The 25,978-nt window shown below is 49.8% G+C and overlaps 6 protein-coding genes across 6 annotated transcripts; 4 read left to right on the top strand and 2 right to left on the bottom strand.

Moving 5' to 3' along the window:
* Positions 1-962: 962 nt before the first annotated feature.
* On the top strand, positions 963-2,564 carry PFICI_06581 (uncharacterized protein; the record flags this gene model as incomplete). Its single annotated transcript, XM_007835162.1, has 1 exon — positions 963-2,564. The coding sequence occupies one exon, from the start codon at positions 963-965 to the stop codon at positions 2,562-2,564; it is 1,602 nt and encodes a 533-aa protein (XP_007833353.1).
* A 722-nt stretch (positions 2,565-3,286) lies between these two features.
* Positions 3,287-5,330, top strand: PFICI_06580 (putative family 31 glucosidase ORF2; the record flags this gene model as incomplete). The annotated part of the gene is made up of 2 exons (XM_007835161.1): positions 3,287-4,163; positions 4,222-5,330. 2 exons carry the CDS (start codon positions 3,287-3,289, stop codon positions 5,328-5,330), a joined length of 1,986 nt encoding a protein of 661 aa, XP_007833352.1.
* Positions 5,331-5,776: 446 nt separating this feature from the next.
* On the bottom strand, positions 5,777-7,249 carry PFICI_06579 (uncharacterized protein; the record flags this gene model as incomplete). The annotated part of the gene is made up of 3 exons (XM_007835160.1): positions 5,777-5,839; positions 5,892-6,597; positions 6,654-7,249. The coding sequence occupies 3 exons, from the start codon at positions 7,247-7,249 to the stop codon at positions 5,777-5,779; spliced, it is 1,365 nt and encodes a 454-aa protein (XP_007833351.1).
* A 997-nt stretch (positions 7,250-8,246) lies between these two features.
* On the top strand, positions 8,247-11,753 carry PFICI_06578 (uncharacterized protein; the record flags this gene model as incomplete). The annotated part of the gene is made up of 6 exons (XM_007835159.1): positions 8,247-8,689; positions 8,751-9,693; positions 9,762-9,850; positions 9,901-10,109; positions 10,171-10,410; positions 10,663-11,753. 6 exons carry the CDS (start codon positions 8,247-8,249, stop codon positions 11,751-11,753), a joined length of 3,015 nt encoding a protein of 1,004 aa, XP_007833350.1.
* A 241-nt stretch (positions 11,754-11,994) lies between these two features.
* On the bottom strand, positions 11,995-15,180 carry PFICI_06577 (uncharacterized protein; the record flags this gene model as incomplete). Its single annotated transcript, XM_007835158.1, has 4 exons — positions 11,995-13,322; positions 13,371-14,180; positions 14,229-14,700; positions 14,752-15,180. 4 exons carry the CDS (start codon positions 15,178-15,180, stop codon positions 11,995-11,997), a joined length of 3,039 nt encoding a protein of 1,012 aa, XP_007833349.1.
* A 3,727-nt stretch (positions 15,181-18,907) lies between these two features.
* PFICI_06576 (uncharacterized protein) lies at positions 18,908-25,329 on the top strand (the record flags this gene model as incomplete). The annotated part of the gene is made up of 4 exons (XM_007835157.1): positions 18,908-19,345; positions 19,420-19,768; positions 19,825-20,100; positions 20,168-25,329. 4 exons carry the CDS (start codon positions 18,908-18,910, stop codon positions 25,327-25,329), a joined length of 6,225 nt encoding a protein of 2,074 aa, XP_007833348.1.
* Positions 25,330-25,978: the final 649 nt, after the last annotated feature.

The following is a 25,978-nucleotide window of genomic DNA, read 5'->3' as shown; positions in this document are numbered from 1 at the left end:
TGAGAGAGCACATGTTTGTTTCGCACATCTCTGAGACCGGAGTCAATGAATCCAGAAGTATGAGTTAGGATTGGTACTCACTTGCGCGCAAAACCTTTGTCGCACACTGGGCACCTGAATGGCTTATCCTGAAGGTGAGTAGTCATGTGTCGATTGAGGTGTTCCCGGCGAGCGAAAGAGGTTTCGCATATACTGCAGCTGTATTTTTGTCGCGAAGACAGCTCTTCAGATTCTGGAGACATCATGTTGGGCCAGAAACTGCACTTTGATCTCCCGTGAATCCGTCATTTGGGCGGGACTCGTCATCAAGCCACCTCCTAGCACCAACCAGCGTCACTTCTTCTCGTGCCCTTTTCGTCTTCTGTTTCTCTTTCTCTCTATTCTTCCAGCAATTTCCCTTCAATGTCTCGCAGGGGCGCACAGTGTCAATGGGCTCTTCAGTTCCCTTGCCTTGGAGACCAAAAACCGGTATCTGTTGACGACGAAACCAAAGGCTTGGCGGTCCGGTGGGGGCACAAGAAACCTTGCTCACATCCCACCTAGCTCCGGTGGTGACTCCGGCTCTCAGTGGCACTATCATACAGACTCCTACCGGTGATCGGCCAATTCCCCGGGGAAACCCCAGATTTTCCCCAGTTTCCACATACAGGAACAAGCCAAAGGCTCCAATTTGGTGTGGATGCTTCTTGTTACCTAGCCAGGTACTGGTACCTGTGGAGCAGGGGTCAGGAACATGATTGCGCTTATGGCCTCAAGTCTCGACCTTGTCTGATTATGCTCCGGGCTCTTGGGTCAGCCCATCATATCCCAACAAGAGGATTCGCTAGCACTGCTGATGTATTGTCAATATAATACCAAGGGGTGGTCCTGATCATGGCGCAAGTAGATGAGATGTTACCCATCTACTCCTTTGTTTTATTACCACATATTGCATTTCTCTTCGAGGGTAAAAGCCTTGCCTCATGGCGGAATATGAAAAGGCGTCGGTCAATATAGACCAGCACGAAAATGCCCTCGACGTCAAGGACGATAATCTGGCCAGAGAGGCGGCAGAACAGGAACATGCCATGACCTTTCTCCAGGCTATTCGCAAGTACCGTACTGCTGTCCTTTGGTCCGTGCTGCTTTCAAGTTCAATCATCATGGAGGGCTACGACATTGTCCTGGTCAGCTCCTTCTTTGCTCAGCCCTCCTTCTCGAAGCGCTATGGAGACTTTGACGCTGCCACCAATTCCTACCAAATCTCTGCCTCGTGGCAGAACGGGCTTACGAATGCTGTTTCGGTCGGCACCATCATTGGTGCTTTTGCCAATGGCTATTTTACGCAGAAATACGGGTACCGAAAGGTGTTGCTTGCATCGCTGGTATTCATTGTCGGATTCATCTTTATCCCCTTTTTTGCGCCCAACCTCCCGGTCCTGCTGGTAGGCGAGTTCCTGTGCGGTATCCCGTGGGGAGTATTCGCAACCATGGCACCCGCGTATGCCTCCGAGGTGTGTCCCATGGCACTACGAGGACACCTCACCGTCTGGGTCAACATGTGCTGGGCTCTAGGCCAGCTCATCTCTGCTGGAGTCCAAACGGGGTTCTCGGAGAATAATACGCAATGGTCATATCGCATTCCGTTTGCCGTCCAGTGGGTCTGGCCTATACCGTTGTTCATCATCCTCTTCTTTGCCCCCGAGTCTCCGTGGCACCATGTCAGGGCCGAGAACTACATTGAAGCAGAAAGAAGCGTCATGCGACTTTCATCCGTACCCAAAGCTGAAGCCAAAAAGACTGTCGCCATGATGGTTCATACCAACGAGCTTGAGAAGACAATTGCACAAGGGACCTCCTATCTCGACTGCTTCCGTGGTACAGACTTGCGTCGTACAGAGATTGTATGCATGGCGTTCATGGCGCAGCCTTTTTGTGGCTCGGCTATGGGCGGAACTCCGACTTATTTCTTTGTCCAGGCAGGACTTCCAACCTCGATTTCATTCCAGATGTCTGTTGGGGGCCTTGGTCTCGCTTCCCTCGGAACTTTGATCTCATGGTGGCTGATGCACGTATGTGGCCGCCGCACACTCTACCTTTACGGCCTGGGTCTCCTCTCGCTCGTCTTAGCGACGGTTGGTTTCATCAGTGTTGGGGCCGGAGATACTACAGCTGGAAACTATGCGCAAGCTTCCATGATGATGGTATGGCTTCTCGTCTACTACCTCACAGTGGGACCCATTTGCTACGCCATTATTGGCGAGACATCGTCGACTCGACTTCGGAACAAGAGTGTCTGCCTCAGTCGCATTGCCTACTATATCTCGCAAATTGTTTGCAATGTCATCAAACCCTACATGCTCAACCCTACTGCTGGGAACTGGCGAGGCAAGACTGGATTCTTCTGGGGCGCTTGTTCCGCGGCATTCTGTGCTTGGACCTGGTTCCGCTTGCCCGAGACAAAGAGCAAGACTTATGAAGAGTTGGATATCCTATTTGCAAATGGAGTAAAGGCCCGCGACTTTGCAAAGTACAAGGTTGATGCATATGCTCATACCACGGAGGCACTGGGCAAGACTGAGTGAGGCTCGTACTGAGCTCGCGTCAATCTTTTGAGTTGTGGGGTTGGTCAGGGAGGAAACTTTCAAAGAGTGTTTCCTCTCATAGGAATTAATTGAATTTCCATCTTTTTCAGCATCTGGTGTATTTCTCCTTCACCCATTCAAGTATAATGCTCATAATAGTGGTGGGTATGACTAGCATGCCTGGTTATTTTCACACATCATGTCTGCTGTCCTTTTATGGCGCATCAGGATTGACACTGTAGATTCCGCGTGTCGAATCGCCGTGAAGCGCCCCGAGCTCTCACGAGAGCATACCTTGCTAGCAAGAACCTTGATTCTGCCTCCGGTGGGGGATTAAATTTCCCGACGGGCAGTTCCTGGCGGCGCGTGAATTGTACTTGAACCGATTGATCTACACAATAATTACTAGAAAACATCTTCTGGAGGCAAGTGAGTCCCTACACGACCAGCGAAACACCCGCATCATGCTCTTGGCAAAGGAAAATCCCCGGTGGTGAGACTGCCTAAGCGAGTCTCGAGTGCAGCAACGCCACCGCAACATCCCTTATTATCGTCGAGATCTGCATTCTACCACTACTATTCAACCGGAGGGGGTCTCCAGGCCCACCAAAATGCCCATTATATTAGTGTCAAATCGGGTCAAACTGAGGACCAAGACTCGTCAAAACATATAGATTTCTCACATAAGATATTGCTCCATTAAAGTAAACATTACAATCAAAATGATTCACGAAGACGCTGGCCGCCTCTGCTTCAAATATGACGCCGAGAAAGTCTGGATTGAACCTTGGGGCGACAATGCCTTTCGAGTTCGCGCGACCAAAGTGGCAAGCATGCCCACAGAGGACTGGGCATTGAACAAGAAACCTGCTGAAAAGGCAGATATTGCCATCCACGACACTCACGCATGCGCTGTAAACGGCAAAATATCAGCTACCATCACAAAAGGGGGCAAGCTCTCGTTCCACAACTCCGACGGCAAACTCCTCCTGGAGGAATACACCAGGAACCGTCGAGATATCGTCGACCCCAAATGCAGCGCCATCGAGGTCGAGGCACGCGAGTTTCGGCCAATCCCTGGCGGAGACTACCACTTGACCTACCGTCTAGAGAGCCTGGATCTGAGCGAGAAGATCTTCGGCATGGGACAGTATCAGCAGCCTTACTTGAACCTCAAAGGTCATGATCTCGAGCTCGCCCATAGAAACTCCCAAGCCAGCGTACCGTTTGCCGTTTCGTCTTTGGGATACGGACTGCTTTGGAACAATCCCGCAATCGGGCGGGCAGTTCTGGGAAGCAACATAATGAGCTTTGAGGCATACTCTACCAAGTCTCTGGACTACTGGGTTGTAGCAGGCGATACACCTGCCGAAATACTCGAATCGTATGCGCGAGTCACGGGAACGGTCCCCATGATGCCAGAGTATGGTCTGGGGTTCTGGCAGTGCAAGCTCCGATATCAGACACAAGAAGAGCTCCTGGAGGTCGCGCGGGAGTACAGGCGTCGACAGTTGCCCATTGATTTGATCGTGATTGACTTTTTCCATTGGCCCAAGCAAGGCGAGTGGAAATTTGACGAAACCTACTGGCCTGACCCAGGTAAGAATATCTCCATATATCTTTTCCGTCTTTCACTAATTAACTTTTCGAATGATAGACGCCATGATCAAGGAGCTGAAAGATTTGCGCATCGAACTCATGGTTTCCATCTGGCCCACCGTGGACAAGAAGTCGGAAAACTTTGAGGAAATGCGGGAGCAAGGCCACCTCATCCGCGTCGACCGTGGTGTCCGGACGGGATTGGATTTCGAAGGTGAAACCATTCACTTTGACGCAACCAACCCCAGCGCTCGGCAGTACGTCTGGAACAAATGCAAAGAGAACTACTTCTCCAAGGGCATCAAGACTTTCTGGCTCGACGAGGCGGAACCAGAGTACACGGCCTACGACTTTGACAACTACCGATACCACCTCGGCTCCAACCTCAGCATCGGCAACGTCTACCCTCGTGACTATGCCCGCGCCTTTTTTGAGGGCCAGGAAAAAGAGGGCCAAGAGAACATTGTGAACTTGCTGCGATGTGCCTGGGCCGGCAGCCAAAAGTACGGCGCTCTAGTGTGGAGCGGGGATATTGCCTCGTCGTGGTCGAGCTTTCGGAACCAACTCGCGGCCGGACTCAACATGGGACTTGCCGGGATTCCATGGTGGACGACTGATATAGGAGGCTTCCACGGCGGCGACCCTACGGATAAGAATTTCCGGGAGCTGTTTGTTAGGTGGTTCCAATGGGGCACCTTTTGCCCCGTCATGCGACTCCACGGCGACCGTGAACCACGACAGCCTCAGCAAGGTACAACGGGAGGCGCGACCTGCTGCAGCGGCGCTGACAATGAAGTGTGGTCGTACGGACCCGAAGTGTACGAAATCTGCAAGACCTACATGGGGATTCGTGAAGAAATCAGGGATTACACTCGCGGGTTGATGCGGCAGGCTCATGAACACGGCACCCCAGTCATGCGCACGCTCTTTTACGAGTTTCCCCATGACGCAAAATGCTGGGAGATTTCTGAGCAGTACATGTACGGTAACAAATACTTGTGTTGTCCCGTGCTCGAGGCCGGGCAGACAAGATTGGCCATCTACTTGCCAGCCTTGCAAGAAGACCAGAAATGGGTTTCATTCTCCAACAATACCAGCTACGAAGGTGGTCAGACGATTCAGTTTGATTGTCCTTTGGATACTATGCCGGTATTCCTCAAGAGTTGAGGAAAATTTTGGGGTGATGGATAGAAGAAGACTACCAGAAATGTTGCACAATTTGATTAATGAGTGATAAGTATAGAATATCTCCCAAAATTGACGACTTGAGAAAATGGTAATTATATCCATACGTGGATTTGATTGTATTATTCATCGCGGATAAATAGGTACTTACGTGACAAGCTCAAATAATAAAGCGATTTCTCTCGACTAGAACGAATGACTAGAATTACAAGAAACTAGGAACTGGTATTCAAGCATGTTAAGCCATCCTTGTCATCATCTCAATGGTATCATACCAAGCACATGCGATAATGTGAAATTATAGTTTAACTATCAATTTTTTATTATAAGCTCTGGGCAAAAACAGTGAAAGTCCCGATAAAATACGCCATGTCAAACCGCGAGAGTCAGGTACGGACAAGCACAGCTGACGCGCAAAGTCGCCCACTTCAGAGAGAGAACTCATAGGCATAGGCTGTAGAGCTTGTTGCCGGTGTCAAATTGATGGTGAACTAGGCTTGGTCAGCGTTTAGTCAGATAGGGGTTCTGGCTTCTTCAACATACCGTTCCATCAGTATAAGTGTAGTCTGCCGTCCCCAAGTCCACGGGTGCATCAATTTGACCTGTCGCTCCATTCCAGTCGAATCGGGTGGTACGAATGCTGAGCACACCGCTCAAGCCTAGACTGGTACTTTCGAGACCCGTGACTGTAATGTCGTATGCATCCGATGTCAGTCTGGTCCCAGCAAGGATCTTGACAGTGTCACCGCGGACGGCAAAAGCATCAAAGAGTTTGTCGGAAGAGGCAGAAGTCACCACGCGGTCTCCTTGCATGGCGGCATAGTACTTGTAGAGCTGCCACTCTCCATTGGGGTAGTAAGCGCCATTCTCGTCCTTTCCCAGAAGCGAAGCCGCAAAGTCGTGTAGGTTTGAGCCGCCGCCCCAGTTGGCGCGCAGGCCGCGAATGTTGTTCCGCTCGAGCTGGGCTAGGTAGTAGGCTGAAGACGCCGGGTTCTGCTCGTCGGGCCAGGCGTACTCATTCAGGTCGAGTGGGCGGAAAGGAAGGCCATACTGCTCACGAAATGCATTAAAGTCGGAGACGGTCCTGTCCGGCTCGCGCTCCCACAGACCAATCTGATGCCAAGAGTAGATGTCAGGAATTACGTCGTTGGCAGCCATGTACTCGAACCAAGTGTGCCAATTTGAATTATCAAGTGCAGGCGCGTTGGCCATTGATGGGCCACTAATGGACAAGTATGGAAATGCCGCCCTAAAACAAGCATCAGCAAACGGTGTCCGTCTTATATAATGGTCGAGGAGATGTACTTGAGCATCTTGTGGGCATGACCAATATACTCCAGGTATTGATCCCATGAACGAGCCCAAAAGCCAAAGCCATCGGGTTCATTCCAGATATCCAAAACGACTCCGTCAAGCATGTTATTCTCATTCATGTCAGAGATGAGTTGATTGAGAAAAAGATCCGCCTCGGTCCAGTTGCCATTGTCACCCGGAAAAGGAGTGCTCTCGGTGGCTCCCCCATCGGCACCCCACAGATCGTGAACGAGCAAGAGGAAGTCGGCACCATACTTTCGTACAGTCCGGTAGTTGGACAGCGTCGACTGAAAACGTGCATCATACTCGGCCTTGCCGCCATAGGCCCAGCCGCGGGCGGTGATTTGCGCACCTCCCGCGCGACCCGCACGGAAGCCTATATCAGTCAGGAAGTAATCCGGGATAGCGTTTGAAGCTTCGGTGCCATTGTCAGGAAAGCCGTAGATGAAGCCAGAGCCCAAGTGTGTAGCGGTTCCTGCAGACTCGGCCAATTGTACAAAGGCAGTACCAGATGAGCGAGGTGCAATAACGGCGGCCTGAGAAGCCGCCGCCACGAGGAAAACAAGACTAGAGAAAATCGAGTTCATGTCGATGATGACGATGATTTCCTCCAAATGAATGGATTACAATGGCTATGCGCAAGATACTTGAAGCCATGGCGATTCTATGATGTTTCTTATATACTCCAGAACAGCCCTTCGTTTTGGTGGCCACGATTCCAGCAGTACCTGCCAAGGGTCATCAAAACCTGTTGTTCTCGTTCTTGGGGTCAGGGTCTAAAGATGCTCCCACCGCGCGTGTTGTAAACAGAGTTGGAGACGCGCTAGGCGGAGGCGACCACTGTAGAGTCTGTATAGCCCAATGGTACGTAGTAGGTTTTCACTCACTCATAATTATTTCTTCTCCTTTCCCCACGCACAAGATCATGTTTCAATCTTTCAACAAATGTAATTAGGTCCGATGGGGGTACTTATGCAACCAGAAAATCCCAATCGTATCACTCGTGGGATAATTTACAACTCATGTGGTTGGGTCACAAAGTGGAACAAATTCATGCTACTATTACAACACAATGCGGTCGCTACATTATCCCCCACCGGCGGGTTCTCCACAATCCCACCGGCCTTGGAGGTTCGACAGGGCAACTTTTACCCCTCCGTGCCCGGCATATCATGGCAGAGGCCCAACACCATCTGCACCCCAGATTCTCGGTAGCCATCCAGTTCGAGCTGGAACGCCGCGCTTACTGTCGTAAGTAGGTAATATTTCCGTCAGTTTGCATCTATATTGTTGATAGGTTTGTTGAATCTCATGGAGACATTCAGAATGTGCTTGGTCTCATTGATTATGTGCTCTTGCATCAATAACTTTGGCTTAGCTGCGATGAATTCAATTGTAGCGAGCTGGCAGTCATGCTCTACGCCAATCATGAATGCAGCAAGATGATGGGGCGGGGAAAATAGAAGAACTGCGCCCATGAGGCACACCGCAAGGCTCTCGCCTGCCTGCGACTTGAATGAGTTCCTCCGCATTTCACGTTGCGATGCCCCATCTTGAGCTCGTAGAACTTCCATTGATCACACCATGGCGGACCCGATCTCCCTGGTGGGCACCGCCGTCGGCGTCGCTTCTCTTGCGATTCAGCTCTTTTCGGGGTTTACTTCGTACATCGACAAGCTCAAATGCCGCAAGGAAGACCTCGACGCCGTCAATAGGAAGCTTTCGGACTTTCGGGCATCAATCGACGCAATCAAGTCTACTGAAAAACGCCGGCGAGACAATCATTCAACACCTCAACCCGCGCTCGATCAGTGTCTCCAAACATGCGAAGCAGAGCTTCTAGCTCTCAAAGCCTTTTGGGAGAAATGCAGCGACGAAGGCGCAAACGCGCCAAACCTGCGACATAGGGTCAAGACAAAGGCTAAAGAGCTGAGCTTTCCGTTTCATCGCGAGGATTTGGCCCGGTTAGAAGCGCGGCTCGACCAAGCGACGAATACCATGACACTTGCATTGCAAGCAGTCCACATGTATGTTCTTTTGTTGACTTTCTTGTGTACCTCGTCTATCCAGTAACTCACTTAGCCACAGCGACGAGGCCGTGACCACCTCTGAGAGCCTCAAGGTGGTACTCAAGAATACCAACACCACATCCGGAGACATGCGCATGATTCGCCAGCACAACCACGACATTCTTCAGGGGATTGGCCAATTGACCATCTCATTCGATAAAGCTTCTTCAAAAGATGAAGAAGCCGCCAAGTGCATGGAGGAGCGTATTGCGGCCATGCAGCAGTTGATGGAGGCTGGGAATGCCAATATACAATGGATGATGGAGCGGATGCGAAGAGTAGACGACAATCAGATGGTGTCATCCGACTCGACGGTAGGCCTCATGGATTCCATTCATCCTTGTTCATTCACTGACACATATACCAAGTCATCTGGCGCAGTCGGGCACAATCCAGCACCGGCACAAGTTCTTACTGTTGGTTCGCTGCGTCAAGGTCAACGTGGACAGCCATCTCCACTATCGCCTCCGTTACATCGGAATCTATTTTGCACATGTGCACAAATACGAAGGCGGCAGCTTCGATGGAATCCCCTTTCAACTTGGTCGTTTGGGGTCAAGTACACAAGTACCCACCACCACCCGTCCTGCCCAATGGCCCAGGTTGCTGTCTGGAGACCAGCGGATCGACATCAAGTTGAAGTCAAAATTGCAGCTAGATTGCGCTCATGGATGCTGGATTTCGCGCTTGCAGGCGTCCTTGGGAACACCTACTTGAGCATATATCCGTCCCTAAACTGTACGAGGACTGTGGGCATTGATTCACCAAGTTACAAGATATTGGCTATCATCGAACATTCGATATACTCCTTTCCTGACGATCTATCACACGTACTTACGAGAATAATTGACCATGCCCTTCAGAAGCTAAAGAAACTCTACGAAGAGAGAAGGGCCTCTCCGCTGGACATGGACGTGAATGGAGTGACATTTGTCGAACTTTTCGCATCTGTACTTGGATTGGTGAGTTGAATTTCGTGCCTCTGATTGATGATATGGAACAAAATCACTCATCAACTGCTCTACAACAGGTCGCAGCGTCAGATCACTATGTCTCACTGTTCCTTGACTTCCTTACTTGCCTGAAGTCATGGGGGGTGGAGCTGAGGCAAGAATTCGGGTGGGTCGGGCCATTGGAACGTGTCTGCATACCCGTTAACATTCGTCTAGATCATCAAATCAACTCATCCTTTGTTTGCTGAGACTTGAGAAGAATAACGTGACTTCAAAAGCTGGTGTCACCAGCCGTCAATGGATCAAGCGATTATCAGACATTGGGTTGGATTTAGATGCAACTTTCGAGTCCGCCTGGACTAGAGCAAATTGGGACGCGACAGCGGCATATCCAGTACAACTGTGGCATGCAAGTAACCCAACAGGTCAGTATTATATATCTTCTAATTGATGGGATACCCAGAAGTTGTCTTCTAATAAGCCCAGAATATGCCTCTTCTGCAACACAGGTAGCCATAATGAACCAGGATTATGATCTACTTCAAGTCACTCTTCTGGAAAATCCAAAGGATCTCGAGAAACATTTCACACTTGGAGATGTCGGAACTTTAGCCATGGCAATTTTCTGGCCAAAAGGATTGCAGCTGCTGGTAAGGACAATTCTGGAAAACGACATGTTGGATACCCAGCTATTTGAGCTTGGCCAAGCATACCGTATGACCAGTAGTATGTTTTTCGATTACGAACACCCCGGGCGATGTCCAGAAACGAGACGCGCCGCCTCCACTGAGCGGATCAATCACGCATGTAATCATGTAATGTGCCTGAAAGTTCTCCCATCACTATTGCAGCTCGGTATTCCATGTACTCAAGTGGACCAGATACACTATCTTCTTTCCGATTGGGCTTGCAGATATGGGAGAAAGATGCTACTGGGGAAGCTGCGAGAACAGCGAGAATCGCTAAAACGGCTCGCAGTTCAACATCTCCCATCGGAACAAATCGCCTCGTATGCTTGGTCCGCCGGATACATCTTGGATACAGAAGCAAATGCGATTTCCTCAATGCTTAAAAATTGCAACATATACGTGCCTGGCATACTTCGCGTTTCTTCGGATTGGAAGTCAGTGTTCCGTACTATGATGAACGGGATTGTTACTGTCAAGTTACTGGACTTGATATGGGAGGCTGGCTTCCAGCATCCTGACACGTATGATATGTTCAAGTCACCCGACCTGTCCAACAAGGACCTCTTCATATATGATTGGTACATTCAACATGGTATCAATCCTCGGCAGACTCATTGGATCCATAAAGGAAATTTCTCGGTATCTCACCTGTGTGCTGCTGTAGTTGGTGAGAAGTTGTCGTGGAATTACAAGAGGAGTTTATCAGATGCTGAAAGCTTTGCCAATATTGTTGGCCAAAACCAGCATCATGATACTTGCAGATGCCATTGTTCCCCTTCTGGTTGTTCGCCGTTCAAAGTGTACCTGCACGCATATATTTCAACCTCTTTTACTGAGCGTCGCAGATCAGCAAAGCGACAAGCTGAGCGTTGGCAGATGTCGACTGCCCTCTCAAACAAGTCCTCCGACTTTCTGGAATGCCAACTGCAGGCCATTCGCCTGGCAACATTTGACGAACTGGGCCTGGCACACACCTGTTGCACCCGGCTTTGGGACAAAGAGGGAGAGTTGTTCGCTCCAGAAGAAGAAGAGATGATGGAGTTACAGAAGGAAGATCAGGCATTGCTTCAAGTGCTTGAGGATTTGATGGATGAATTCATCATAGAATTTCCTCGATCAGGTTGTGGCTTGCGTGAGTTCTTTGAAGGATACTGGATTCAAAGAATACGGGAGAATCTGGAACAGTTGAATGCAGACACCCTCACAGAACAGCATTTGAAGGAAGCTGAGGACATGGGTGTCATCTGGGACTCTGGTTCCGTGGCTGGTGGGAACAGTGACATGGAATATTACTCAAGTGACGATGATTGGACACCAGAGCGGCGACCGCCAGAGGAGCAGACCTTTGAGTACTGGGAAAGGATGATAGATGATATTTAGCTGAGCAGTTGCCGTAGCCGAAGCAGAATGAGTCACCAGAAAATTCAGCTGTTGCTCGCTTGAGATGGGGATCAACCTACTCTATATCGCCTAGTCCAAGAGGTTTACGGAATACTCTAAGAGATCATCCGAGTGCGCTAGGTTCTATTGGCTGCATGCACTTGAGTCTTTGGCAAAGCTATGATAAATTCAATTGTAGCGAGCTAGTGGATAGTTGATGCATCTCGTCTCGAGAAACAAATCACGAAATAGCAATCGTCTGAAAGGGAGATACAAGTACTTCTCCCGTCAACCCCACATCTATTCCACCGGGGGCCGCCCCAAGTAACTCGGTGTATTGCACCAAAAGTGGCACAGTCCCTGCATTTCTCAGCTCATTAAAAATAGTTTTTAGATAATTCCACATGACCGTTGGTGCCATAATGAGGACATCGTTTGTGCCCCTATGCAGGGCATGGGAAATGTCAATCTTGGGATTAGTAGGGTCCAATCCCGTAAACAAGTGGTCGTTGATTTGCAAGCGGACCACGTTGAGAAGTGCGGATGTCGTAAGATAGGCACCGAGATCCGTGGCATTGTCGCTCTCCAAAGGCGGCCAGTCAAACGTTGTAGTGTAGTAGCCAATACCGGATGCGTTGACTAGCTCGGGTATCTGTAGCCACGATTGCAGCTGGTTCAATTCATGAGTTGTGTTTCTCTTGACAGCAATAGTTTCCACGTCGTATAGATTGCTTGGTGCTTCCCAGTGTTCTGCTACCAGAGTCCAGTTCGAGAGTGCAAAGGCATCAGGAACGTCGGACGAGTTGATGGTGAAGTTTTCACCTGTCAATGTGCTCAGGGTTTCCGTCGATTGCGAGGACCCAACACGAATATAGCTGATCCCTGTCGTTTCATTGAATTCGTATCCAACGATTTGAGATGTGGTTTGGGTAATGTGGCTAGCTGGAGTCGGGATCTCGGTTGACAGCGAATCCGAAAAGGCCAGCAAAATGGTTTGATTTACCTTCAGATCAATCGGGATTGTTATGGTTGACTCGTTCTGTGCATAGGCGAGAATCGGAGACTGCTCTCCAGTCCAAGCGTTCAGCAGATATGGCGTTTTTGTCGTTGCAAAAGTGATGTGTCCAGAAAATGGCACGAGGTCGGCGAAAATAAATGCGTACTCTGTGGCGTTCTGGGCCAAATCTCGCCACACTGTGTACATTGATCCCTTCTGATCCGCACTGATGCGCGGGTTGATTCCAAGGCTTTTCAGCAGGGATGACAAAGCCTCTGCAGTTGCTGAGTATACCGTGTCCCTGTCCTTGAGAGCCACAAGTTGTGATGAATAGTTCTCGCAAGGGCTCCTGTCCTTGAGAGAGTAGCACCCCGGGTCTCCGTCGACAAGTACCACGGGGAGACCCTCATCTGCATACTCAGAGAGTGTTTCCAGTGCTGACACGGTAAGGTTTTGCGAGCTGTACACAATCAGTGCTTTCCATGCAGGGCCATCAGGACCCAAGACGTTATTCTCAATGTAGGCACCCGGTAGGCCAAAATTCTCCGAAGAGATGTAGGAATAAGTCCATCCTAACACACTTTAGCCATGGAACTTGCATGTCTTGTCCTTGATCTTACCTTCTTGTGTCAAATAAGTCAGGTTATATCCCGGGGTCAGCGTGGTAATAGACTGCTTCCAAAAGACCGCAAGATCAATCCTAGGGACTCCGGTCTGAAGAACCTGCTGCGTCCTCGAAAGGTAATTCATTGCGTCTTCCATCCCATGGCTCCAAACTGGTTGTTTCTCGTTCCAAGTCTCAGAGACTATATACTCCCACGGTACGTAGCCAGGCCAAGTGCTGTTATAGTAGGTACCCGTGTATGCCATTCCATGGATCACGTACTGGTTGACTCCGCCGGCGAACCCTCGATTGGCCTCAAAGATCAGGTCCGGGATCGTGTATTGGAACGCTTTACCACCTACGGCGCCCAGCTCGTTTGAAATAACACGCTTTCCAGCTAGTTGTGCAGGTCCTGAAAATTTGAGGTAGAGATCAATGTTGTCAAGGAAGCCCAAGCTTTCGCATTCTGGGGCATCAACGTCGGGGATTGTAGCCGCCATATCCATGGGCAGGTTGTAAGACGGCTGAGCAGAGAACTCGAGGCCCAATGTGTTGTGGGTCCAGTTGGTAAGAGCTTGGAGGTACTCCCGATAGCCATCCTGAAGCACGGCGTGGAAATCATTATGATAGCCCTGGCCTTCGTCTTCCGTGTCAAGCACGCACTTGAAAGAGCCGGGGGCGTCTGTCTGAATACCAACATTGTTTTCTGCAAATGAAAGCAATGGAAGGAAGACTCGAACATCATATCCCTTTAGTCGCTGGAAGCGATCCGGCAGTGAGCGAGACCAAGAGATATTTGAATGCATCTCCACACTGTCTTCCCACCCTACGATGAGTTAGTCGCAGTGATTCCAAGACTTGCACCGAAACTTACCGTAATTGCCGACTTCTCTCAGTAGTGTCGTAACATTATCACTGAGAATATAGTCCTCCCAAAAGTTTGTCACCGTGTCTGCACCTAAAGAGGAGTAGTGGTCCACAATGTAGGAACCATTATCAAAGATTGTTTTTGTTGTTTCTCTCGTTATGTCCAAGTTCTTGTTGAGGGAAAGCTTTTGGTAAAACGCAAAGAGCTGATAGGAACTGGTGTTGGTCAGTGACTCAATGCTGAGTAGCATATTCCCAGTGGCGATGTCCACGGTGTGAGTATAATCCTCCAGCGTCCCATTCTTCAGAGTATACTGAATGTAGGAACCATTGGTCGTCGTGAAACCGTTTGAAGCCGAGTATGTCTTGTTTTCAACGGCCGTGACCTCGGACAAGACGAGTGATACCAATTCACCGACTCCCCAGCCTGGTATCGTGCCGTCAAAGGTCCCATTCGGGACCGGTACGGTGAATGGAACCTATCTTGGTAAGTATCTTTCTTGAACGGGTCAAAGTATAGGCGCCTTTACCAAGTCCCACTGAAGGCCATCGTCTCCTGTGCTGGCGGGTACGCCTTGTCCCTGATTGGGCCCCATGGCAAAATCCATCTTGAGGCCCGTCTCGCTATGGGCTTCCAATGCGGCTCGAAAAATATCATTGAACTGTTGAGTCCCGAAGTTTGACGCGGCCCAGTCGGCCCCGGCCGGCTCGGGGTGCATGGCGCCTCCATAACCGAAAAATGGCAACAGCTCAAGACCACCTGCACCAATCGATGCCGCTGATCTAATGTCATTCTTGAGTATATCAGCACTGACACTGGAATCGGGGAGCCAATAACGAAAACGAGGACGAGCAGTAACGGAGGGATTGCCGAAGGTGCCTATATTGTTTGCATCAACAGCGGGCAGTAGACTGCCAGCCCCAAACAGCAAGGCAGCAACCCGAGAGATGGACCACATGTTTGCTTGTTAGCCCGGTACTTGACGCCTCATCGAGCACACACAGCTCGCACGTTGGAGATATGTCTATTTATGTATTGCGTGTTCTTGCCTCGTCCGACAGGTGCCTCATGTAAAGAGCTTCACTCGGGATATCTCTGCGCGAGCCCTCTATACTCTGTATAAGATCTATATAGGCATCCTGGTCGGCCTGATATCATGTTACCTGGCGAACATGTGATGAAAGAAGATTATTGGTCGACATGGCAGAGCTCTGGGGCCCATTGGTCTTTAACGCACCAGGCGGCGTCGAGTGATCTTGGGCATCATTACAATGATCGGCACCATACTGGTTGATGTTGCATGCGTTATGACCCATGACAATCTGACCGCGGCTTTGGCGTACATGCCATGTGAGGGTCTCGTATATAAGCCGAACGCTCGATGTTTTTCTCCACGCGTGCATCTATGAAATCCGGGGGATGCCCGGTACCTGGCAACGCTTCTCCGCTTCCCCGCAACTCACACGCACGACAACGCCGACCAGGATCATAACCGGCTCACGAGTCTTGGACGATCGGTATATCCTCGCATGCCTCGCATTTCTCGGATGCGACAAGGTTGAAGCGAATAGTACTAACCTAGACCTGATGCGGGTTCGGCTGCCGTGATTCTCGCATTCCACGCGAATAATCGGCAATTGGCCAGTTTGGGCGGGTATTATTCGATATAGGGAATTGGTTCAGCTGGGTATTGCCGTTTTTCCGCGGCTTTGATACCATTTTGCGAATGACTTCGTTTACCGGGGACGGCGCCGTTCCATTCTAGAATCTAGATCATCAACATCGTGGCGCTATACAGGGCAACTATGCATGCAAAATCCTTGACCTGACCTTGATTCTTTTTCTTGAATTTTCTCCTTTGTCACCTGAGGTTTTTTGAGTATATAATCATGTAAACATTTACCACATTACCTCGAATGATCGAGTTCAATCAATCTTCTCCGAGCTGTAATTCGCAGAGAAGAGAAAGGGCTCTGTATGTTACTGTGAGTAACTCTATTGAGCAGTGCTCATTCAACCACGCTGGGAATAATGAAATATCTTGAGAAGTCTAAAGCAGAAAATTCGGACTGAATTGTATGTGGCTTCATGAGACGGCACCAGCTTTATATAATATGTTTCCTGCATATTTTTCAACTCTACCACTGAAAACGGCTGGGACATGAACACTTTTTTTTTCCCTTCGCTTCCCGGGACGACGCCTACCCCACATTATTAACTACTAGGTACCTACATTGTAGGTAGCGATTGCCCTATGCAATGCAGTGTGCACCAAGCGCATCCGTGTTCATGGACGTTTTTGTCTTAGGGTTACCACGAAGATATGTGACGAAACCTCAATAATGCACGAAAGTAATTATAAGAAATCGTCATGAGAGTTTCTTCTTTTTGTTATAATCTATCTCGTCCTTTGGTGGTTTTCCGATCACACCTTTTCTTTTCCTTCTGGACGATCATCCACCAGAGTTTGTATGGGAATGCTCACGAAGATAGGCATGATGGTTTAAAAAAGGACTCCGCCTATTGATTTCTTGAGCAGACTTTGCAAGTGTCAGATAGACCTGAGACATTCGGGAACCAGCAGCACACAGGACGCCAGAGCAACATTCCGCAAGGGGACGCAGAAGACGTTTATGAACGTTGCATACGCGCGCGAGTCGAATAGACCTTGTTTAGTATGATCTATTCGAGAAATTTGGCTTTGCAAGTCCTTCTTGCGCTTAACAAATGAATAATAGCTCAAGAAACCTGCGGATAAGGGGCCAATAAGCTTCGACAGGACTTGATTAGTTGTTGGACTCTACGTCAGCTATAGAGTTTTGTTTTCGGCAATCGTGCGCCACAGCTGCTTCCCGCATCGGCCGTGGTTGGACAGACAAGCGAACGAGGTTGTTCAAATCCGAATCAACTAAAGGCCGTCACGCGACTAGGTGATGTACAGTTGGTAGTCTATGATCAAATTTGAGGCAAGTTTTGAGGTGACATAAATGCCTGATGCATTAGCTTATTACTAATCAATACAACACGGCAAATGTTGAAAAGTTCTCAAGGGGTATTCGAGGCAACTCGCTCCGTAATGCCTCTTTGACGGTGACCGTAGGCAGCGACATATCTTGGCGAGGCTCGGTGTGCCTGCTGGACAGGATCAACGCACCTTTGAGTCGGGGGTTTCGTTCCGAATACTGATACTGATTCTAGATTGATGTTCAAGGACTTGTCTAGAGAGAGGTTGAGCTTTTTCAAATGTGTGTCATTGATGGCCCTGAGTCGAGAGACCTACGGTTTCTCATGTTGCAATATGGCTGTTCTGCCAAATTCTCGCTAGGCGCTCGTCTGTGATGGGATCTTGGCTTGCTTGGAGCCATCACCCTCTCAACCTAGACACCTAATGCATATCATCGACACTACTCGTAGAACTACGCCGGATTCCCTTACCCCGCTCTATCACCTAATGCTATAGTGTAAACTCATTCTATCTTAATTGGGTAAACTACAGAGCATTGTGTTTTGAATTTTGACTAGCTGCGGATGAGACCGGGAATTGAGAAACAGCTTCAGAAGTAGGAGCATTGAATGAATGTACTGTGAGTGCGGGGAGCTCTCAATTGAAGCACTATCTGGGGCTGGTGGCTGGCCCATCTTTCTTTTCCCAGGCACTGTTGATTCACTAAAAATGTGTTTGACTTTGCGGGGACAAAAGCTTAAAAGGTTTTGAGAAACAAAACACCGAATGAAATGGATGATGATATCCCGGGGCCGAATAGCGCTGCGATAGATTCATTATAGCCAAATATTGGACATTAAAAATCATTACGAGGTGAGCTGGTCTATCACATGGGATATAAAAGGTAAGAAAGAATTTGTGCATTCAAGCAACAAGACAAGAAAGTGGAATTAGTAAGAGAAGGATGACACTATAGCCACTTACGCAAACACGCAGAGCGCAGTAGTCTCAAGCAAGACTGATTAGTAGAGGGAATTAAATGCAGCTATTCGCTAGAATTGGCAATGCTCTTCATATTCGGCTTGCACGGAATCAAGATTTTGAGCCACATGGACATTAGCAGCGATGTTGCTTACTTGTAGGTCGACAGATGTGTTCCATGATCCCATTATCTAGAGCGGTGTTGCAGCCAACGCAGCTTTCGGCCCGCAGTAGTGGCAGACTGATCGGAACTCTAACAGCTATCAGAGCTACGGAGGCTATAGTAGCTGAAGCTAGGTCACAGCCAAGATTATTGGTCAATTCCGGCCGTAAGCTCTCAAGAAACATGATTGTTGATGAGAAAGGCCAACCCCTGGAACATTGTCGCTAACATAGATCTAGAGTGTGCATGAATCATAACTGATAGATGCATCGAACCCTCACCTCCGCCGCAGCCCCTCCATCTACCTACCTAGTAGCTATTCTCTTTATATAATCTAACCCCCATTCCGCGCCATGGAGTGTGCAGCTGGTTCTGGCATGTACTTCTTGTGCGAAGATTCTACGTCATCACATTATAATTACAATCCATGAAATAATTGTTAATCGTACTCACTCTATCTTCTAGTCACAGTATCATTCAAAGTCGTAAATGAAGTTATAACTCGCATTGCATAATTATCGATTGGCTGTACATCTACAGTCGATCGCAGCATTATCTTCAAATCAAACAAAGTAAACAACAGTAGGAAAAGTCACCATGGCACCTTCTGCTCTTGTTGCGCCGGCCGCGCCGGCCCTGTCCTCCTTCATGTCCTCTGAGCGGCGGGCATATCTCAGACAGCACTCTGGACTGCAGGACAGTCAGAAGTTCTCGGGCAAGGCCGCAACTGGCACCACAGACACATCTGCTATAATGAATATGGTCTCATCCCTGCAGAGACGCAGTGGAGATGAATTGGGCTCACGAACATCAGCCAGGCTTCAGGACCACACCTACGACTCTATCCGCGAATGGATCGGTGCCCAGCGCATGAGCCAGCTTCCGCCCGAGGGCAGCAGTTATGACAAAGTCCTTACCTGGACCCAGCTCTTTGTGGAGAGGTTGAATTCCTTTGACCAAGCCATTCAAGGCTTCGCAAAGGACAGTCAACTGGCTTCCCAACTTGCCTACGGCTACTGTTCCATTCTACTAGATGTAAGTTGTCCATGGACTGTCCCGTCTATCTTGCTACACGTTCAAGCCGCTGACCTCTTCTATTTGCAAACCAGTTGGGTCAAGAGAATGCTCCAGCATTGATGATCTCCTTTGGCTTCTTTTACAGCATCTCCATGTCCTTGGTGAACCTTCTAGAGCGCACCGAGCTCTTTAGTGTCTCACAAGACATTAGGGAACAGCTGGTACTTGCCATGTCAGATCTTGTGAATCTAGTTGCCAGTGTCGCCACACATTTCCATAAGGCTATCCACAGTGCCTCGAGCACTGCGACCACCTCTGTATCGGTCAACATGTACAGCTCTTTCTCAGGTCAGATCAAGGCTTTCCGCGACAGGTGTGAGAAGATTGGTCAGTCAATGTGGCGTCACCAACTGATTGTCAATAACATGGACGCTGAAGGAAGTAAGTTCGAGAACTCTAAAACGCTTGTTGAACTTCACTGACTTTTACAACCCCAGTCTCCGATGTACAGATGGTCAAGTCCTGGGCAACACCGGAGGATCGCATTCTCAACAATGTCGCTCTGAGTCTATCTCTGCTAGCCCATGACCGCGAGGAACTCACATGTCTGTGGGTCGGTCCTTACTTGACACGCTTCCTCAAAAGCCATGATACAGTCTTTTCAATCAGCGGAAAGCCGGGTTCCGGCAAGAGTATCGTCGCCTCCGTCATTGTTGACTATCTACAACGGCCAGTCTCAGGTGTACACTATAACACGCTCTTTGTCCCCATTAGTATGTGTCTTCCTTACCGTGCGGATACCTGTTCATAAGACTCATAGCTAATGACATCGTGCTTCAGGCAGCAGGATACCCGCCGAAACGACAGAGCGCGCCATTGCCAAGGCTTTACTATGCCAGCTGTTCGAGAAAAGAATTGGCAACATTGAGTTGCTTCAGATCATGATCCAAGCCTGCAAACGTTGTGACCAAGCCAACACCAACGAGGAGTATGACAATATCGTCTGGAACGCTCTGGAACAGGCACTTGGCGCGGTGCTTCCCGGTGCAAGAGAGCTAATAATTGTCGTGGATGGCATTGACGAGTCCTCCTGTGGCGAACAAGCATTGTTCAAACGATTGATGGACGCCACAGCCAATGGTACAAATGTAAAACTTATCATGCTCGGTACGGAGAAGCACCCGCGAGTCGCGGGACGCTCGAGCTTTGCCATCAATGATGACCTCATCTTGGATGACATCATGGCCGTCGTTCGCAGTCAATTTGAATCAGACAACGAATTCACAACCATGTCGGATATCGAGCAGGAGTCTATCATCACCCGTCTCAGCGAGGCTGCCAATGGCTCGTTCCTATGGGCCAAGCTTGCAACCAAGCGCCTGCGTCGAGAGATTGGCCTGGACAAGTTCCGCAGTGCCATTGACAGCGTCATCAAGGCGAAGCCGTCCGTTGCGGATTTCGTTGCTCGAAGTTTGCAATCCACCAGCATCACTGATGAGACCAGACTCATGCTCATGTGGCTCACCAACGCGGAGAGGCCTCTGTCGCTCCGGGAGCTAGCCGCACTATCATCCGTCAGAGTTGACAAAAATACCGTCTCAGAGCCCAGCACAGATGTGTTGAAGATTTTGAGACCGGTGCAGAATATTGTGTTTCTCCAAGACAGTCTCGTATGCATCCGACATGGGGTGATCCGATGTGCTCTACGCGATCTCCTAGTCAAGGGTCAGCTCATCACCACGGTCAATGACCCCCACGCGGATCTCACCAGTCGCCTGCTTTTTTACATCAAGAGCACCGTGACTGAGCAGCGAGAGCCATCGATGAATGTCCTTGGCGCTCATGACGCCAGTCAGTACCTCAACAAGTATCCGTTGCTCGACTTTGCCGTCCGTCACTGGCCCTACCACTTCACCAAGACTGCTGTTTTCGTGAAAGAAGGCGAACACAATGCTTCCAAGACTTTTGCCAAGGTCATTCCCTCGTCAGTGACAGCGTTACTCCTCCAGGGCACTCTCTGGGCCCACCGCCCCAAGCCGGCTCTGTTGGCATATCAAACCATCATCACAAACATGTACAAGCAGCTCTTTACGGACAAGAGCCCCATGACTTTGCAATCAGTCATTTTCCTGGCGATTCTGTACGAACATGTCAATCGTCACGATGATGCGGCCTCACTCTTTTGGGAAGCAACCATCATGAGTCATAAGATTTTGGGCTCAAGTCACACTATCACAACACACATGGCCAACCGGTACATTGAAATGACTGAGTCCAAGCGCACCACCAAGAAGACAGACATTATGAGCAAGCGAGAGGAAGTTCTGCAAATCTTGGTTGAATGCTACAAAGCCGAATTTGGTCAGAGGTCAGCCAAGGCCGCGTCGGCACTTCGCATGCTCCACCAACACTACGAGATGACCCAGGAGGAGCAAAAGGCCAAGAAAATCACAGAATCTATTCAGACCATTACCAGGACCTCTGTGGATGACGAGCCGAATGACGAAGACGGACCACAAGTAGAGCTGAAAGAGCCGAAACATATCCGTGGTGAAAAAGTCAATACTTGGGATCTCGCCATCAAGGAGCAAGACAAACTACTCGAGTCTTCTGGAAGTTGGGACTTTACATATGCTCTCAAGGAGGCTGAGATGGCTGCTTCAAAAGGCCAGATCGAGGCCGCTGATCACGTCTACGCCGAGATATGGCAACGCGTCAGTCAAGAATACCGTGATCACCACACTGATCTGTGGGCGGAGAGAAACTTGAGGGCGGTTCTTGGCTACGCGAGGTTTCTGCAGGCCAACAAGAGAAGCAACGAGTCTGCTGCCATACTCGCCAGTGTCTGGAAAGAGTATAGTCACTCGACCGTGGCGCTTACTGAAACCACGGCCTCGCTCCTCGCTCAAGTTGGTTGGACCATGAAGTCTGTTGGCATCGCTACAATGGCATTGAGCGTTTTCAAGCATTGCTCGGAATACTATAGTGCTACCAATCGAACTCAGTCGTCAACGTTCAGAGAGATTCAGCAAAGCATCCAGGAGACGTCACAAGAAGTACTAAAGATGGCAAACTCAAAGGACATGGTCATCTCTGAGGCCTCATTGGAAGAAACTGTAGTGCAGCTGTCCAATTCCTTTACAACCATGAATCATATGACGTTTGAGGTGACCCTCAGATTGACAAACCTGTACATCTCACAGCGCCGTTGGGAGGACGCAGCCCAGTTTATCAAGAAGGTCTTCCGCGTGGCATGGCCATCCCTGTTCAGTGGAAGCGCACAAGACGTTCTTCTCCCTACGGAACATACAGAGGGTTGCGTCGAGCTAGCTGAACGCTTGGCTGATTGTTACCGGTCGCCTCGACGTCGTGCCAAGGAGGAAGATATCCGTCTTCGCCTCTACCACTCACTGCGAGCCGGTCGCAAGATTGATGACAAGACCCGCGAACGTGCAACGAATGAGTTGCTTTCGTTGTACCTACGAACATCGCAGACAGAGTCCTTGATCTCCATCAAACAAGAAATGCTCGACGACCTCACCGCCCACTACCGCCCTGATCACCCCACGGTGGTGAAGTTGTTGTGGGAGCTGGCTGAATTAACGCACCCACAGCCCATTTACGTTGAGTACTATCAAAAGATCATCCATGCGCTCAACAAGGACGCCGAGGTTTGCACACCGGACGCTCTTCAGCCTGTAGTCATCGTGGCCCAGGAGCTCTGGCGCAGAGGCCGCCTATCGGACGCCTTGCCATACTACCGGACCCTCTTCCATACCTTCCTGAAGTCCTCCAAGACAAACTCGACATTCCAGAACCACAGCTTCGTCCGCGAATTCTTTGAGCAGTACATTAGCTGTCTACGCAACGTTCGAACGACATTCGCTGTGCTCAACAAGACTGCAACCGAGTATCAATCACGATGCAAGACGCTATATGGAGCCAGTACCGATGTTACTGTCTATGCAACCATGTTCCTGGCAAGACTTTGTCAAGAGTCAGAGGCAAACGAGAAGCGCGCCATCGAATTGTACGAAGAGCTCTTGGAGATGAAATCGTCCGAGATTGACAAGGAGGAAATCAAGGCTACACTGGAAAGAATCACCGAGGACCAGGTCAATACAATGACGACATCAGCTTCGACATCAATGACTGCCACACAAATGAGCCAAACGCAGATGGTACTTCGAAACCGCGCCACCAAGATACGCGAGACACACGGCTGGGCACATGAGGAGTCACTCTCTACCATGAACGAGCTGGTCAAGCTGTACACCAAGCAGCACGAAACCGAGACGATGCTCAATGAGCTCAAGAATACATCGGTCAATGTTCTCAAGCAGGAAACCTCGTCAGTACGGTTGATGGCCGCGGCCTCAGCCATTGCCAATAACTATGTCTCGACAAACCAGACCCAAAAGGCCCAGGAGCTGTTGGAAGAGATGCACCGCCAGATTGTGGTCAAGGACACATCAAACGCGAGGCAGTTTGGCTTTGACCTCTCCTCCAAAGGCCGTGAGAGCCTCGTATTCTTGGCCCAGATGGAGCACAGTCTGCGCCGCAATTCCAAGACACTTGCCGAGACACTGGCTACTTTGACGACTCAGTATTTCTACTTCCGGGAGTTCCGCAATGCCATTGAAGCCAAGTCGAGCAATTTCCTTCAGCTTTCGCTGGCAACAGCCCGTCTTCACCGCTATCTCACATCATGCAACCAGATAATGGCAGACCGATCAATCTTGGACCAGTTCTCCAAGTGGTTCATGAATACAGAGTCCAAGCGCCTCAATCTGAACATGGCTCCGCAGCAGACAAAGCTGCTCCTCGAGAATATCATGATGCACTTTGGAAGGTACACCTCTGACGACATGGTCCGATCCACCGCCATCATTGGTAATGAACAGGTTCCTCAGCTCATCGAGGCGGGGCAGTACAATGATGCTTGCGACCTGGCTACTGCCTGCTTCAAGTATGTCTCGGCCCATGAATCGTACCGTACTGTCAACATGGCCAAGATGATGTTGACAATGGGTATGGCCCTGGACGGACGAGATTCTAGCATGAAGCCCGACCAGATGGCGCGCAAGAGACTGGTCGAGACGTCAAAGATGATCATGCACGAGGTCCTCGGAACCATGAGCAAGCTGAACATTAACCTCGCCCTTATGGATTTGAAGCCTCTCAATCGACTCATCCGACTGCTGGGTGAGCAGGAGGACTACAAGACTTTGGCACTGCTCTTGACGACTCTATGGAAGAACCGTGAGGCCCAAGGCAACTGGCCACCGTCGGCAACGTTCAACCTGGCTCGCCGCACCATCTTGGCGCGCTACCTCGTCGGCGAGACCATGGCCGCCACGCGCATGGCCGAGCACATTGTCTACAACTGCCGCCGCGTCCACAGCGTGCACCATCCCGCCACGCTCGAAATGTCCATCCTACTGGCGCAGCTGTACTCGGGCATCGCACAGCGCTACCAGTCTGGCACCGTCGCCGGACACGGCGCGTCATCCACGGAGGCCAAGGACATGGCCAACCGGTACTACAAGAAGAGCGCGGCCATCCACGAGAACATTCTGCGCATCTTTAGCGACCCGGCGTACGCCAGCGTCGAGAGCAGCGCGCTCATGGAGGGCGGGATCCGACCGCGTTCCGGAAGCGTGAGCTCCGCGGCCGACGGCGTCGACTCGCCCGTCATGGCCGCGTTTGGCGAGTTCGCCGAGGACGCGCAGCAGGATCAGCTGTCGGACGGGGAGCACGTGCGCCAGCACCTGCGGCTGCTCAAGCTCTCGCTGGAGCGTCTCGGCGACTGGCCCAAGGATTACGCCGAGTACGAACACCTCAACTCGGAGGTCTTTCGCGAGTTTGGGTCCGACCTGGACGGCGTGCAGGGCGTTGATAAGTGGAATCTCAAGAGTTTTGGCAATGGCAAGGCCGAGTCCAATGATGATCTGATTAATGCTAGTCAATTGAAAACTTGGGAGCTGGTTGAGACGGCATGATTGACACCAAAAAAAAAAAAGGTAACGTCTAAGCAGGAAATTCACAAGGTAACTAACAACATAATATTCCACGCTCCTTTTATGCTATCTTAGTAGTTAGTTAATTGATTGATTAAATCAAGATGCATTTGTTGAAGCAATCCGCAAATTATGCTACCTGCACGATGATATGCCAATAAGAGGCCACCACACGCGGGGTTGTATATAATATCTACTTGTACGATACCCTGGTAAGCAGTCATTGGGGACAAAGACCTTGAGAATATCCAAGATCATAGAACACAAGCAACGTTTTGAGTATCGGTTCTCGCCTTTCGCCGATAATGATTACAAACATTTGCATCGATTTGTATCATGTATGGCTGAAATATTCCCCGTAACATGCTGTACTCAACTGTTCCTGGGGTTTCCAGCCACTGTTTTGTAGCGGGTTCACCATTATCAGCCAATCGGAAGAATTCATTAGCTGGAATAGACGCCGCTCTCGCAGCAGGCTTCCCTGTCTAGAGTCCGGACCAGCTACCGAAGACCTAAACTGTACGTGGTATAAATTCAAACGAAAATGTGACTCTTGCTTTGTTGTACACTTGAAATACGGACTGCGCATCTAATCACGACGCCTTTCTTCGGAAGAACTGGGAATTTAACA

Source organism: Pestalotiopsis fici, assembly GCF_000516985.1.
Source record: "Pestalotiopsis fici W106-1 unplaced genomic scaffold PFICI_Scf_4, whole genome shotgun sequence".
Lineage (NCBI taxonomy): Eukaryota > Fungi > Ascomycota > Sordariomycetes > Amphisphaeriales > Sporocadaceae > Pestalotiopsis > Pestalotiopsis fici.
The sequence above is the reverse complement of the archived record's forward strand: the minus strand, read 5'-3'. Positions and strand labels throughout refer to the sequence as shown.